This window comes from Gambusia affinis, linkage group LG18 (assembly GCF_019740435.1).
Source record: "Gambusia affinis linkage group LG18, SWU_Gaff_1.0, whole genome shotgun sequence".
NCBI lineage: Eukaryota > Metazoa > Chordata > Actinopteri > Cyprinodontiformes > Poeciliidae > Gambusia > Gambusia affinis.
In genome coordinates, this window is record NC_057885.1 from 23,526,692 (window position 1) to 23,543,100 (window position 16,409).

A 16,409-nucleotide genomic window follows, 5' to 3' on the forward strand; every position below is an offset into this window, starting at 1 on the left:
ATCAGTAATATTCTGTTCTTTATCTATAAAATAGTCTGGATATTTGTTATTGTTAGCTTTTCTAATAACTCTATTTAAAATATTCCATGTTTCCTTAATGTTGTTTTTATTCCTATCCAGTAATTTATGATAATAGTCCTTTTTACATGTTTTTATAATATTAGTTAACTTATTTTTATATTTCTTATATTTGTTTTCTGATTCAGACGTTCTATGTTTTAGAAATTCTCTATAAAGTTTGTTTTTCTTTTTACATGCCTTTTGTATTCCTTTCGTGATCCACTGTTCATTTTTTTGATTGCTTTTCCTGTTATATTGTTTGATTGGGCAGTGCTTGTTATATAATATTTTAAATATTTTTAAAAATTCTTCATATGCTGAATTCACATCATTCATTTTATATATTAATCTCCAATCATAGGCCAACAACTCAGCTTCTAGAGCTTTTAGTGTCTCTTCAGACGTAACCCGTCTGTAATGCGTCTCTATTTTTTGATCGTCTGTTTTGCACTTACAGTCGTAGACTATGAACACTGGTAAGTGATCGGTTATGTCATTCATTAATATTCCACTAGTTAAATTATTTTCCAGCACATTTGTAAAAATATTATCAATTAAGGTAGCGCAGTGCGATGTAATGCGACTGGGCCTGGTGATTTTAGGATACAGGCTTAAACTGAACATGGTGTTAATAAATTCTCCAGTCATTCTATGTTTATTTGGATTGAGAAGGTCAATATTGAAATCCCCACAGAAAAATATTATTTTTTGATTAATTGTTATAAATTTTTCTTCTATCCAGTTGTTGAATACTTCAATGTTTGATCCAGGGGCTCTATAAATGCAACTCACTAAGACATTTTTCCTTTTTTCCACGAGTATTTCTATAGTCACACATTCAAACATGTTGTCCACAGTTGACATTGTTTCGATCAACTTATAATTAATCTTCTTGTCAACATATAAAGCTACTCCCCCTCCATTTTTGTTTTCTCTGTTCTTACAAACCATTTCATAACCATTGATTTCAAAGTCTATGCCCTTATCACTATTGAGCCAAGTTTCTGATAAGGCAATAACATTGAATGTCTGTGAAAGTTGTTGGAGGTATTGTTTGATGCTGTCAAAATTTACATAAAGGCTTCTGCTATTAAACTGAATTATTGACAGCTTTTGTTCCATTTTAATGCTGTTGTTGAACTGATCATCGCTGTAATAGTGACAACTATCATTGCTGACATTATAGAAGTTGTTATCAGGATCAATGTCAGTTTCAATATCTTGCTGATGATAGTTTCTGTGTTGGAATACGGGTAACTCTATATCCTCATAGGCCGTGATCTGTTGCATGTTTCTCTTTCAGAAGTGAACGTCAGCTATGTCTGGCTGTCTGTCATACATTGTTGGATAATTTAGGGGTACTAGTACGTGGATGGGTGATCAACTTATCATAACGTAGGTAAGCAATGTCCCCTCTTTGACGTGCTGCTTTTAAGTCCGGCATTAGTTCCGCCCTCCTTTTCCTTACTGCATCCGTGAAGTCTTCGTTAATGAAAATCTTAGATCCCTTAAGTGCCTTGGTGCTCTGTAGAATAGTTGATCTGTCCTTGTATCGTAAAAATTTGACAACAATAGGCCTGGGTCTGTCTCCTCTATGTTTACCGGTGCGGTGAGCTCTCTCAATGTCAACCTTATGTTGAAAGTTTAGCTTTTCATTTAAAATAGTTTTCACTTTCTCCTCAGTCTCAGCCCAAGTCTCATTTGGTGATTCAGTAATTCCATCAAAAACCAGATTGTTTCTCCTTGATTGCCCCTCAAGGTACTCCATTTTATCCGTGATAGTCATCATACCCTCACATACTTTAAATATGTCTGACTGCACCGTGTCATTTCGGTCCTTGTGCTTAGCACTTTCTACTTTAATGTCGTCAATATCTTTCTGTGTAAATTGCAGGCTGGTTTTAATGTCCTGTAGTTCTCGTGTCATTGCATCCATTCTGGTGTTAGTAGTGTCCACAATGATTTTAACAAAACCCTTAAAAATGTCCTGTTGTTGTTGGAGTAACTCCATATACATTTGCTCTTGCTGGCTCAGCAACTCTTTGACTTGCGTGAGTGATACATAGTCCTCATCTTGTCTCCCGTCGGTCTTGGATCCTTTTGGAGGCATTATTTCGCTTCTTTTTGCCTGTCGCTTCCTTAAGGCTCCTGCTCAGCAGTTGGAGACTGCGCTTCAAGAACTAAACGACAGAGAACTAAACGACAGAGAAAGTCATTCAAAACCATTCGATGAGACACGAATCAGGCAGAAGGAGCTGCGGCGACGCGCTTCCTCGTGGGGGCGCGACAAATCTCACCCAACCAGTTTTTTGGTACAACACCTGATTTGTTTGTTCGTGCAGGTGCAGACAGCCTGAGTGGCAGTTCTCGCGAGGCTAGTGTCAGAAGTACAGTACAGTTTAATACAAGTGTAGACTCACTTCGAGAACAGCTCCAGACCGGCGGAGAGAAAACACGTGTCTACAATACTAAATTAAGATGATCCTTTTCAAGAAAAACGCAATTTTAGGAGGGATCGTGGTGATTTTTTTTACTTGTCTGGAGATAGTTGGCGGTAAGTAAAGCCTTTTTAACTATTTGTCAGTGAATCGATTTGGGCTGTTATAATTTTCATTTCGAAATGTTTCTTTTTTTTTCTTTTACCATTCTACACTACCTAGAATATTGTTTATCTAAAAACTATTTATTGACCTCCAGCTTTTCTACCGTATATCAGTAGTGACGTAACAACACTAAAAAGCAAACTTCAAGTGATAAGTTCAGTCGATTGGGTCTAAATCACGGGGAGTTTAGCTATTCCAAAATTCAACTTCGAGAGAGTTCTAGAACCTTCCAAGTCCACCTCGCTGCAGCAAACAGAAAGGGGCGGGGACGAACCTCTGTCAGTCTCATACCTTATTTGGAAATGGGACCATTGCTCTCCGGAAGTGAAGGGGGCGCTATTTCCTATATTAATTAAATGAGATAAACAGTACTTTTATACATTATAAATAATATCTTTATATCTCCATTAATCATAGGAAGAACAAAAGAAATAAGGAGACATGAACAACAACATGATCATCTATAATAAATATACCATTTGCAGTGTATACATAAGAAATTTAACTGAGCAAAAGTCAATAACAAACAAATGAATTAGTTACAGAGAAGAATAACAACCCAGGTTATTACAACCAGGGTTGTTAAACAGATAAAAGCAAAAATTCACTTTTTTTCGTTTTTTTTATTTTTTTTATTTTTATTTTTTACTGTGCCATGTATATTATTCTGAGACTATTTATTGGTAGAGATTTATATATGGGAAAAAACAAGATGAAACTATTTAGACTATCAATGTGGAAAGTTTCCTTCCACTCTAAAATGAAAAATCATATTCATAGAATCACATTATCAACAATTTGAGAATAGAGCAAAACACTTATCAAGCTACAGCTAAATGTTATCATTTAATTTGGTTAAGAATAATTATTGCACTGTCAATAAATGACTTCTAATAGATGTTCTATAGTTACCAGAGGAACACAGTAATGTTTTCATGAGCTCAGAGGTTCAAACCGATAAATAAAAAAGATGGATGCTCTCTCCTAAAATATTCCTGTCATCTTTCATGTTCCTTCAGCAAACAGATGAGATAGAGTTGTTTTTGGTTTCACCACTATTTACTTGCTGTTATACAATATTTTAAGAATTCTTAAAAGATTGTTAGTCTGTAGCTCAGATGAAAAGGAGATGAAAAGTTAAAACTTGAATTTAAAATGTTGTTTTAACTTGAGTTGAGTTAAAACTCAAGTTAGAATGTTAAGTTTTAACATTTTAACTCAACAACCTCAAGTTGGGTAACCCCAAGATCACTGTGTCTTGTTAAAAGATGGAGTCTCTGAGAACGGTTCTTAAAGATATAGGAAGTGTTGAGCTGACTGTCCAGGAATGACCAGAGGAATTTAAAATTTGCCACAGTTTCAACAGATTGGCCATCAAATAAAACTGGAATCACTTTTTTAGCTCATTTAATTAGCTCTTCTTTCTTAAGAAAATGAATAAAAATATAGTGTTTTATATGATCATTTATCTTTTACGATGCCAGTATTAAATTAATAGTAAATAATAAAGACTTTGTGCTATTCTGATTTAGTAATGTATAATGTAATTTTATTTTATTTACTACTAGAGGCAGTAGCGGGCCCGGAAAGATGCGACTAAGGAGCAGATTTAGAAGTACACTGAAAGCTACAAAATTAGTTAAAAACTGGGAGCTGGGCTGAAATAAATAAAAGAGAGAAGTTCAAATACATGCTGAGAGCGAAACTCCTTCCTAAAGATGAAGATATATCACAGATTTCAAGAGAAAATTAAAACAGGAGGCCGTGGATAATATAAGAAATAGCGCCCCCTTCACTTCCGTAGTGCAATGGTCCCGTTTCCTAATAAGATATGAGACTGACAGCGGTCCGTCCCCGCCCCTTCCTGTTTGTTACAGCGAGGTTCTTCTCGAAACTTCTACCTAAACTTATGGGATCAACTTCGAAACTTTCTGTCTTCTAAAACAATAAATGTGGATTTTATTTCCTTACAAAACATTCAATTCGGTTTATCCATTAAAGAAAAAAATTTGGAATTTTTAGTCAATATTCTAATAATTGTAACAAAGTATTATATCCATAAATGTCGCTATGCAAAATGCTCCCTCTCAATCTCTGCTCTCAAAAATGAACTTTCCCTTTTTAAAAGATGTCTGACAAAGATGCAGAATTTAAATGCAATTAAATTTTGAGTTAATTGAAGATTTTCAGTTGGTAGTCCCCGCTGATTAATTTATTTTAACTATCATTATTATTTTATTTTATTTTATACTTTGTTCCAGCCTTTGTATTTAATTGTATTTTTCAACAGCAGGAGTTGTGATATTTCTTCTTGTATTGAAATATTTGTTATTGACTTGTTATTTGAGATTGTTATTGTTTTCTTTTATATTCAATAAAATAATAATAATAAAAAAACAAACAAACTTTTACCTGTTAGCAGCCATTTTTAAATGTTGGCAGGAAGACCATATTTAGTGTTGTGTATAAATAAAAAGGTATCAGTTCTGTAGCGTTAATAGATAATAAATTAAAGCTTTACTAAATCAGATTTGAAATTGCGCTTGATTGGTGGGGATTAGAAAACTAACAATGCAGCTTGATTAGGTTAAAAAGTAATGATTAATTCAGGAAGTATTATGTTATATTTTTTACGATTGATTTTAGAAAAACAATTTTTTCATTGCAGTTGAAGAATAATGAATTGTCTTAAACTTTGCTCCTGTCACATCTTACTTCATAAGTATTGTGCAGGACATGATATAAAAAATACACACAAAAATAAGTAATTTATTGCCTTTTAACAGTTGTCTTGTGGGCATAAACTAACCTGGAAATAGGCAACCCCTCCTCCCACCGTCAAATTATAAATAATAATTTATAAAAAAAGTAATTGTAGCAACTTCAGATATATATCCCAGTATGGATAAAATTTGAGCATTTAATTTAAAACAAATAATTTTGTGTGCTCAAATTTTATTTTAGCTATTCAAGAATCCTATTTTTCTTAATATAATCTTAATTACATTATTGATAAAGTTTCAGGCTAAAAAATAGTTAAATATATAATTTTGAAATGGAAACATTTTTCAGTTCAGTTCAGCTTCATATCTCAGTGGAAAACCAGTTTCCCTTTTAGGTTTAACAGAATATTGAGGAACCTTTAAGAAGCAATGACTTCCTGTTTTACTTGTAGAGGTCAACCAATATTATCTCAAGGACAATGAATCTCATGTTCTTACTGTCAGCGTTTATGGTACAAATGTTTGAATGCTGTTACTATTGTTGGCTCAAAGACTGTTAGATTATTAGGGATCTTTGAATCACTGGGCTTCAGGACAGGCAGGAAATGACTTGAACATCTGGGTGTGAAATTGTCAAAACTGCAAACACAAGAGGTTGCAGAAACGTACCAAAAGGTTCACATTGAAGTTTTAGTTTTTCTTTAATCAGTCACTTCAATGGAAAAGAAAATACAACAGACATATTTTGTTATTGTCCATATATTTGTTCAGGGTGCATCAATAGCTGACAGTATAACTTATTGTTGTTTGTGAATTCTGTTAACAGGAAATTCTTATAAAATGCCTGAAGTGAATTGTACATCTCGCCAAATCAAAGCTTCTCCTGGTGAAGATGTCGTCTTCCAGTGTTCTGTCAATACTGAGTGGGATGTCAGAAAGTCGGTGGAGTGGATCAAGCTGGATCTACCGCAGGACTCAGACCATTATGTGTTGGTGTACAGACGCAAGGTTGTGAACGAGAACCTGATGATGGAGTCGTACATCGGGAGGGTGTTTCTGTTCCTTGAGGAACTGCAGTATGGAAACGTATCACTAAGAATCACCAATGTGACAGTCAATGACAGCGGGAAGTATGAATGTTTTCTCCCAAGTCTGAGGAAATTTGTAGAAATTGAACTCTTGGGTGAGTAAATGGACATGCTGAAATTTTTATTTATAAATTTTTTTGGATAACAAATGATTCTGACCCAAACTTTTCTAAAACAGTCTCAGATGGAAAAGACAACACTTCAAAGCCACAGAAGGAACCTGAGAAGGAGTCCAAAGGTAAATCATGCAACAGTTCACAGTCATTGTAAAAATAGTTTTCAACTATAAATGTACAATTATTTAAACAGTTTTTTTATTTTCAGTTGAATGGCATTGGTGGCTCTTTGCTGCTGCTGCCGTTGTCTTTGTCATCGTCGGTGTCGGTTATTACCTTTTTAAAAAATGTGTAAGTCAGACAGCAGTGAAACTTATTGCATTTGGTTTTCACCGTCCAGATGTTCATATTAATGATAAACTTCTGTTCTATTTGTAATGTGTTTTAGAAGAAGAAGAAGAGTTTGAATAAACTGACTGGACAGGACTCTGGTGAAGATGAGACCAGTATCCCTCTTAAAACAATTATAATAAACCATCATGAAACATAAAAAAGGTAAGTCTGACCTAAATTATTCAAGTTTTCAGTGCTTGTAGTGGTATCCTGTATCTAGGCAGTAAGTTGGAAGCATAAAATAGCAAACAAGGCATTTTTTATTTTTATTTTTAAAATGAATCTTTCTGCACTTCTCCTATTTATCAACTGCAGTCATTTTGAATTCAAATATATTGAATTAAATCCCAATTTACATATTATTCAATATAACCTGCAGCCAACACTGAACTTTCTTCACTGCCATCTGGTTTCAGTGTTTGTTATTTTCACCTGCTGGAGTCAAACAAGATCCAGATGAATTATGACTTGGATGGAGACCAAAAACTACGGAGTGACAACTGGATCTTTCTGATGCATCTGTGAAATGTTTACACATTTTACTGTCATTTATTTAATGTTAAAGTTTAATTTGTACTACGGTATCTTTTTAGACTTTTTTAACATTATTTATTTTTCTATATTTATTTTAAATTCAGAGGAGTTGAGGACATTCAGTGGAGCCAAGTATTTAATTTTTTTTTAATATTTGTATTCAATATTGATGTGAAGAAAATGTTTACATATTACACTAATCTGTTGTATCTGTAACAGATTTATGAAGGTTCAAAGATTAGTGTTATATTTTTTTAAAATAAGCATTTTTCAAAAATGTTGAATCTTTTTTAAAAATAATTTTTAAAAAATTTAAATTTTTAAAAACACATCATATTTTTTTTAATAATCTGAAGAATGCTATTTAGGAACACCTGTTATTGTAAAAGTAACATGTTGTGTATATATATATATATATATATATATATATATATATATATATATATATATATATATATATATATATATATATATATATATATATATATATATATATATATATATATATATATATATATACTACTTAGCATTTCTTAGGAAGAAATTATAATGGATGGAGTAACATTAGATTAGATCTACTATCTAATGTTACTGTATATTACACATATATCTAGTAACATATATATAAATACATGTATATGACTTGACTGTAACATTAAATAATATCTTAATTTTGGTGAATTGTTCAATTTATTTGACTCAACATTCAAAATTCAAAGTCAAAAATATTTATTGATCCCAACCTAAATATTGTTGTAACTCATGACTACCTATAACTTTTACTTTTATATAACTCATATATGTGGCTTCATGTTTTGTTTTTCCTGACTGGCTGCTAATAACAGGACAAACAGGTTGGCTTTGACAAAATGGCCGCTCTGCTTCCTGCTCCATCTTAAATTTGAATTTAATCACATATTGGCTTGAATAATACAAAATACAACAATGTTTTAAAGGGTTTTTATTTACAAGAGTCAAAGTTTAACATCAGTTCACATTAAACATAAAAAACATTTATTGATGCTCTAAACAAAAACAAAGAATGAAACACACAAAAAATAATTTGTCTAATTTCTTTGGTTTAGTGGAGCATGTTTACTAGTAATGTGACATTTCAGTTTAATCGCCAATTCACAGTTTGTTTCAAACCTCTATTCAATCTCATTATTATTTAAACTAATTCTTCATATTTTAAATAATATGAAGAAAGTGAAAATCTCCCTAAAAATCCCAATAACTGTCTTGACCAGCATCCACTGTCTTTGTCTTTATTATTTATTTGTTTGTTAATTATTTGTTTGTCTCCCCAAATCATGACTTCACCAGAAATACACCAGATATTTAAATATCAGATATTTAACTTAAACATAACAAACAATCTCAACCTACTAACCTATCATAAAATGATCCATCAAGTTTATTTATATAGTTGGAATAAACTTCATCATCAAAGCATTTCAAGCTGCTTTTCCTCATAAAAACACAAAAGTACAAAAACATTACATTTTATCATTTAATCATTTTATTTGTAATGTTTCCAAAGCAGCTCTTAACAGAGATAAAGTGTTTCAGCTGTTTTATAGCTGCTCATCAAGACAGTTTATTTAGTTCATCTCAGGATTCAAAGACAGTTTCATTGTTTGCTGGTAAAACCTACACAAACATACACAATATTCAAATGTAAACATACTCAGTATATATATTACTGTGTATGTTTAATGTTGTATATTCATCATTAATCTCTGAAAGTTTCTCCCTGAGTTGAGAATCTGCTAAAACTAGAGATGGAGTTTAGAGTTTATCCACAAACAGGTTTCTACATATTAATAACTCTAATAATTTTCTTCTGTACATCTTTAATGTTGATCTGATGATCTGCAGGTTTGTGACTTTAATATATAAAAACTGTTGACTTGTTTTATCTTGTTTATCTGCAATCAGGTTGCAGCTCAGAAACTTCACTTGTTCCAAAATGTTACTTTAAAAATTGTCATAAATGCAGTAATAAGGTCAATAATTTGGTTGTGAGGTTCAATCCTTCTCATTGAAGAGTTAACAAGGAGCAGCTTTGATCATCTCTAAACTTAAATGTTTTTGGTGAATTTAAAAGTTTTATCATTTAATAATTCAGTGGTGGATCTGAAGAGGTTTTTATTCATCCATTTGTGTTTTCATGCATCGTTTACTGTAATGTTCTGCTTTCTGGTTACTGAGGAAAAGTTTTATGATCTGCAGATGATTCAAAATGTGGCTGATCACATTTTACCAAAACCTGGAAATATGTTCACATTTCTGCTTCTGTAATATTTTCACTGGTTGCTTTAAGTTCAAACAAACTTTAATGTTTTTCTGTTTATTTACAAGATTTAAAGTTTCCTGATCTTCTGCAGTTTTATGTCTCATGTTCTCCCATCTCCAGACAATGACCTTTGATAAACTCTGACCTTTTAAAAACTCTGACCTTTGATAAACTCTGACCTTTTAAAAACTCTGACCTTTGATAAACTCTGACCTTTTAAAAACTCTGACCTTTGAAAAACTCCTAAAACCAGAAGAAACCGTCTGCAGAATGTTTTCTCCTTTTGTGCCTCATCATCATGAGGAACAGTTTGATTTTAAGACATCAGACAAGAATGTTCTTTGAATGATTCTCAGGTTAAATTAAAGTTTTTTATATTCACTTTGTTTTATGTGCATTAATTTTATACTATATTTTTATTGAGTTTCTTTGTGTTTTAACTGTTTGATATGATTTGTTTTAAACTCTTTATTGTTTAGAACTTTGAATAATGTTGATTATAATAATCATAATAACTATAAAGTTTGACTTTTTACATATTTAATGTGACAACAGCAGTTTAATATTGTTTAGGATAAATGAACAACTTCCAACTAGAAGATAAACAGATCTGTAAAAGATCTGAAGACAATCATGTTTCACATTTTCTATTAAATTTGGCATCAACATCCTAATAAAGACTCGTGATTTATCAGAGTAATACTCTGATTTAACCACTAGATGTCTCCCTCCAGTTTTACTTTGAGTTGCAAAGTAAAACTTCACCAGACAAAATAAAAATATCAGATTCTGTTAGAAATAATATATAATATTTACAAAAGTCAACAAAAGAACAAAACATGCCTCTAACTATAAATATGGCTTTTTAATAATAACTTGGTTCGAACAAAAACCTTTTAATTCAGGCCCCAAAATCTTCACTTTGTAGAAAGTATTTTGTTTGTTTTTGTTTTTTTAAGTTGTTTAAAAAAATCCTGCATTGAAAAGTTTTTACAGTTTCTATTATAATTATGCAGCTATTGAAAATGAATTGTCCTTTTATTCATTTATTCATTCACTGTGTGAAATAGAGGAACAACTTCAATCTCTCCAGAAAGATTTGAGTTGGTAACAAAGGTGATTAATTTTCCAGGACCAGGCTAAAGAAGAACAGCTCTAAACCTCCACTGATTTCAGAAATAAGACACATTTCTTTCTGTTCTGATCTTATATATATATATATATATATATATATATATATATATATATATATATATATATATATATATATATATATATATATATATATATATATATATATATATATATATATATATATATATATATATATATATTTCTATATCTTGTGTTTGTATGGTTTGTATTTCCTCCATGGTGACTCATCACCAATCAAGTGGCAAAGTTAATTATAAACACAATCTTTACGTTATTAAGACGGCTTGAATAAAAACAGAAAACTGTCATTTTTTGTTTTTCAAAAGAAAATTATCATCAATCAGTCACCAACAAGAAGTTCAGTTTCCTGGTTTGATGTTCAGCTGTGATGTTCAGTGACTACAGTCCTTAGTTTAGTTTATCAATGAGCAGGAAAATAAAAAAAGTCAATAATTAATAAAAGTTATTACTCTGTAATTGTTCTATTTCCATCTCTTCATCATTTATCACTTCTTCATTTCGAGAGTTGTTGCTCCAGCGTTGAAAAACTGTAACCAACAGAAAGTAAACAGTGAATATTTATATTAACACAAAATATAAATAAGTGACAATATTTAATCCTTAACAGTTTTTGTCTGTTAAAATGTTTCATCAACCTGGGCAGCAGAAAGGCTACAATAAACAACAAAGACCTAAAAGAGAATAAAGTTACTCATAATGGTTTCTAGTTTTATTATTTTATTTTCAGACAAACACCAACAGATATTAATAAATATGTGAAAACTGCAGAACTTTTCTTATTCATGTTTATCAAGACAGATCCATGTTTCTGTTTAATTTCTCTTCAGCTTCACATCAATTTTTGAAAACTATTAAAAACTATATTTTCTATCAATTTAAATATGCATTTATGGAGATTATTAGTTATTAATTCACCAAAATCCTGCAAGATTAACAAAGACAAAGACTGACTTACTTTGTTTAAGTCTGCGGCGACGAACAACACAGATTATGATGGAGATGATGATGATGAGTAATACAACACCACCACCACCAACAACAACACCAATAACTGCAGGATCATCTCCTGTGACAAAAAAGAAAAACAGGTTTTTAATATTCTGTTTTTGAATATTTTGAATTCAATTTTGCATATTTTTGTTTATTAATGAGATGAAAGTTGTGAACCAACAGTCACCTCATCATTCAGGGGTCAACATTTACTGCAACACACACACACACACACACACACACACACACAGCTACACGCGCACACACGCACACGCCCACACACACACACACACAGATGAACACAGAACCTTTTTATTTTTACTGTCTGACTCTAAATTGTATGAAACCTAACTATTTTTTTTAGTTTAGTTAGAAGGAATAAAAGCTAAACTTTGTTAAATGCCAGTTTATTACTTTTCTTAAATTCAGAAGTTTTCTTATCAATGTGTCTAGATGATGTCATAGTTGTGAATAATATTAAAGACTGATTCACATCTTCTTATTTCAAAGTTGGTTCAGTTGTGGATGTGAGATAAAAGTTGAAGAAAAAACTTCCTGAAAGGCAGGAAGATTAAAAACTGGATTTCCACCAGTTTGGTTCTTTATTTGGTTCCTTTGTTCCAGATTTCTGAAGATGGGATGTTGATTTATTCAAATAATATTAATCAAGTTTTCACACCATAGAAATGCTTTAATATGTTCAGGAAGGAAAACAGGTTTAGTCATTTTATTTGTTATTTACTCCAACAATTGTACAAAGAAATGTGATTAACCTGATAAATAAATGATCCATTTAGAGATCAAATCAACCAATCTATAGAGAAACAAAACATTTTACTATTCTACTAATTTATCCACATTTAAGTAAAATATTAATTTAATCAAGACACTTATTGGCTCTTATTGTCTGAGTAGGTAAAGATAGAAACATATTATTATCAGTTCCTGTGACAAAAAGGAAAAACTGTCTTTACATATTTCTATTTTGGAAATAATCTCTTTTGCCCAGAATTGTTTTATTTGTAGAAGTTCAATTATTGTTCAAATCAACCAGTTTATACAGTAACAGAAACTTTTAAGCTTTCTACTCATTTATCCACATTTATATGACAATAAACTGAAATTTATTCAAGACATTCTTACCATTGTTATTATCTCCTTTTCCACCTAAAAAAGAAAAATATAAAATAAAATATGTAAAACATAAATGGACTGAAGTTATTTAAAGTATTTCCAGTCATGCTGACCTCTCAAAGCTCTCAACACTGCAGACAGTTTCACCCATTCACTCACTAACACACGTTCATACACCTGTATGCAGATCAATAAATATTTAAGAGTTATCTGCCTTGCCCAAGGGCACATCAACATGTGACCAGGGGAAACTGGAAGACAACAACTGTATCCACTGAGTCACAGTCGCTGTGACAGAAACAACTGATTATCAGTTATTAAGATATTTACCTCCAGAATGTCGGTTAGGGTTTTCTTCTCCATCAACTGTTGAGGAATCACATTGATTGTTAAAGAAATCAACATTTGTATCTATTTTATCTTAAATGATTCTGATTCAATAAAGCTCACCAACAAGCAGAATAATATTTCTCTCATCTGAGAGAACAGGCCGATGGAGAACAATACACGTGTAAATCCCAGCATCGTTCTTCGTTACCTTGGCCAACTTGAGGGAAACGTCACCGTGTTCCAGCATTTTATGGTTCAGAATGGTTCGATCTTTGTAGCTTTCGTCTTGAGATTCTCGGTCATCAGCTTCTTGGCGAAACAAGTGTACAATTTTACTGAAGTTGAACATCCACTCAACTATTCCATCTCTCATGTCAACTGGGGGCTCCACATTGCATGGTAGAACAACGTTGGATCCCACTTGTGCCTCTATTGGACCTTCAGAACCAGTAAGATGATATTGTCCTGGAAAGATAAACAATGATTTTAAAATGACTGAACTCCTGATGATGTCCAGTTTGTTGCTCAACTATTTTCCTTTAAATATTTACAGTTGTGAAAACTGTTTGGACAACACAGGATTATTGAGTTCTTTCTAAATAAAAGCTCACATTTTTTCTGTTTTGTTTTTGTTTGTTCATAAATTGATGATTAGTCTTTTTTTTTATCAATCTCTGGAAAAGAAAACAAGAAAATACTCGTTTAATTAAAAATAAATATTGACATTTTACCAGAAGAAAAAGTAACATCTGTCCCATAACAGCTGGAGTTAAACCCTGTTATAAAGGACAGGTATTTTAATAATTGATAAAAACTGTAAAGCCTTATTTGTTTTATTGTTCAGAGTTTCTCCAAACCTTCAGTTTTAGTGAAGTGATCAGTTCCAGCAAATTGATCCATGAAAAGATCAGAGACAAAATGAGTCACAGAGTTATTGTGAGGAGCAAAGATCGGCTTTTATGGTCTAATGTAACAAAACGAGACACTGATCAATTTACTGATAACATTTATATTTTGAAATAATAATAAAAACTTCTAATTCAAGAACTTGAACCCTCCATCAATAAAAACAAATATCTAAAGAGGGTGATTGACAGTTTCCATCAGTAAAGCTGTGAAGCTGTGAACAGAGAAAGAGCAGAGCTGCAGGGGAAACTGAGGTCAGTTAAATCACCAGTTACTGCTGGGAAACTAAAAAACATTTTTGATCATCAAATAGTTTGGAGGATCATTTAACAAAGTTTGTGCAGGTCAGAACTTCATGGGTTGACTTCTTAAAAAATGTGTTTCACTCCTCAAAGTGAATTCAGTTCTTCATAAGTTTCATGAGGATTTTCCTCAGACTATAATAGATATTGTAATATTTGTTTTATACATCGTCTGTGCTATTTAGGAGGTTTATAACCTCATAAACATTATCTATTGATAAAAGATAAAGTGGACATTTTAGCTTTGAGCACAAATAGATTCAAAATGGAAGCTTTGGAATAAGTTCAGCCATTTCTATGGATGGAGTAGGTGTGTGTGTTTTTTAGGTTTACGGCACAACGTTACTCAGGATAAATTAAGACCTGAGACATTTTCTGGACAGGCTGTATGAAGCAGTTTTCTTTACACTCATTCTAAATGTTTGAGGAGGTAAAACATCCTGAAATTCAGATATTCACGATTACGACCAGACTAAGATTGTCTTTATAGCGGATCATCAACTGGCTGCTGCAGATTTGCGACACTATATTTTATATGAATTATTAGTTTATTTGCGGACACGAAACATCTATGAAAACATGGACAGAAAGCCTGAACTAAACTGCTGAACTAAACTACCTGGATATCAAACTAACTCTGGGTTTTGATACGCAGCTGCTTATTTTAAGTTTACACAAGTTCAGTAACTTTTAGTGTTGTTTTAAGATATAACCGCTCTGCTGTGTTCACCACTAGGAGAAAACGACGAAAGGTTTCTTTTCCTCGAGAACAACTTAACGTACCTTGAACTGCGACGGGCAGAAAACTGATCAACCCGAAGATAACCGGAAAACATCTCATGACGTAAACCTTTCTGATGAAGAGCATATTTCTGATTTTCTTTTAAGTATTTAATGAATTGATAAGTAGCTATTCGAAATCTCGAAATGGCCGAGATATCGTCGAGTCAAAACCAAGAGAAATTATACTTTCTCTTTCATTTGTGTGTGTGTGTGGGTGTGGGTGCGTGTGTGTGTGTGTGTGTGTGTGTGTGTGTGTGTGTGCGCGCGCGAGTGGGGGACGGGGTGTGTGTGAGCTCATATTCCCGGAAGCTTCAGAGTTTTAATATTGTTAATTAAGGAAGCTTGATAGCAGTCATATAGTCTTATCTGAAACCAGGCTTCGACGCTTGTGTCGTCTTGCTGAAAACTTCCGGCAACACCGATGCGTATGCGCATGCGTCAAGCCCATAGATCAAACCACGTGTCGGTGCCTGTATTGCTTTCAGCAAGTCAGGTGACCGATACTAGAACTGTTTGAAAATGACACTGACGCCTAACTGTGTTTATAAGGAGGCGAATCTGTCAACGGGATGCATTTACCAAAATAATTCTTGATCTTTTACGGTACAACATCAGCTGTGGAGCCTCAAGGCAAATAAAAGGTTCCGTAGTTTGGCACCATTTTGATCTTACGTGAGAAAATAAGGTATTGGTTATCACTTTGTTGTTGTTTCATCCAGTTCTTTCCAGTTTCTGCTCTATCTGAATCCAAATTCAGCTGAAATTGTCTCTTAGTTTACTGTTATATTATGTTCTGCAGGTAAGATGTTGCATATGTTTCTCATTTTAAATCATACATTTCATAATTTTATTCTTAAATTACCCTCGATAAATAAAAATCTTTGGACAAAGATCAGATTCTGGATCAAACTGTCAATAGTCGTCTTGTGACTCAGATTGTAAAATCTATTTAGTTTTAGACAAATATCTAAATATTGTTTGAATATAAAATGACTCTGTCTTATCTTGTATTTTGTTTGTGTTTTATTTTAT

General features: G+C 32.3%; 1 protein-coding gene and 1 long non-coding RNA gene across 3 annotated transcripts; both read right to left on the reverse strand.

Annotated features, from left to right (window-relative positions):
* Nucleotides 1-8,401: 8,401 nt before the first annotated feature.
* LOC122821090 lies at nucleotides 8,402-10,962 on the reverse strand. Its single transcript, XR_006368897.1, has 2 exons — nucleotides 9,936-10,962; nucleotides 8,402-9,884 (listed from the first exon to the last, which is right to left on the reverse strand). It is a non-coding gene; the product is annotated as an uncharacterized LOC122821090 (long non-coding RNA).
* Nucleotides 10,963-11,087: 125 nt separating this feature from the next.
* Nucleotides 11,088-15,780, reverse strand: LOC122821061 (selection and upkeep of intraepithelial T-cells protein 4-like). 2 transcript variants are annotated; one of them, XM_044098918.1, is made up of 6 exons: nucleotides 15,378-15,780; nucleotides 13,507-13,851; nucleotides 13,387-13,422; nucleotides 13,066-13,089; nucleotides 11,888-11,998; nucleotides 11,088-11,459 (listed from the first exon to the last, which is right to left on the reverse strand). In XM_044098918.1, the coding sequence occupies exons 1-6, from the start codon at nucleotides 15,460-15,462 to the stop codon at nucleotides 11,365-11,367; spliced, it is 696 nt and encodes a 231-aa protein (XP_043954853.1). In that variant the 5' UTR covers nucleotides 15,463-15,780; the 3' UTR covers nucleotides 11,088-11,364. The 2 variants fall into 2 exon arrangements, with proteins under 2 accessions (XP_043954853.1, XP_043954854.1); XM_044098919.1 differs by lacking the exon at nucleotides 13,066-13,089.
* Nucleotides 15,781-16,409: the final 629 nt, after the last annotated feature.

What these genes read in the sequence shown, in the direction of transcription:
- LOC122821061 (XM_044098918.1), bottom strand. Translation starts at nt 15,462, where the DNA reads ATGCTCTTCATCAGAAAGGTTTACGTCATGAGATGTTTTCCGGTTATC. An exon ending in AAATATTATTCTGCTTGTTG is followed by an intron (nt 13,423 to 13,506) that starts GTGAGCTTTATT and finishes ATTCCTCAACAG; the next exon opens with TTGATGGAGAAGAAAACCCT. An exon ending in CCCTAACCGACATTCTGGAG is followed by an intron (nt 13,090 to 13,386) that starts GTAAATATCTTA and finishes TTTCTTTTTTAG; the next exon opens with GTGGAAAAGGAGATAATAAC.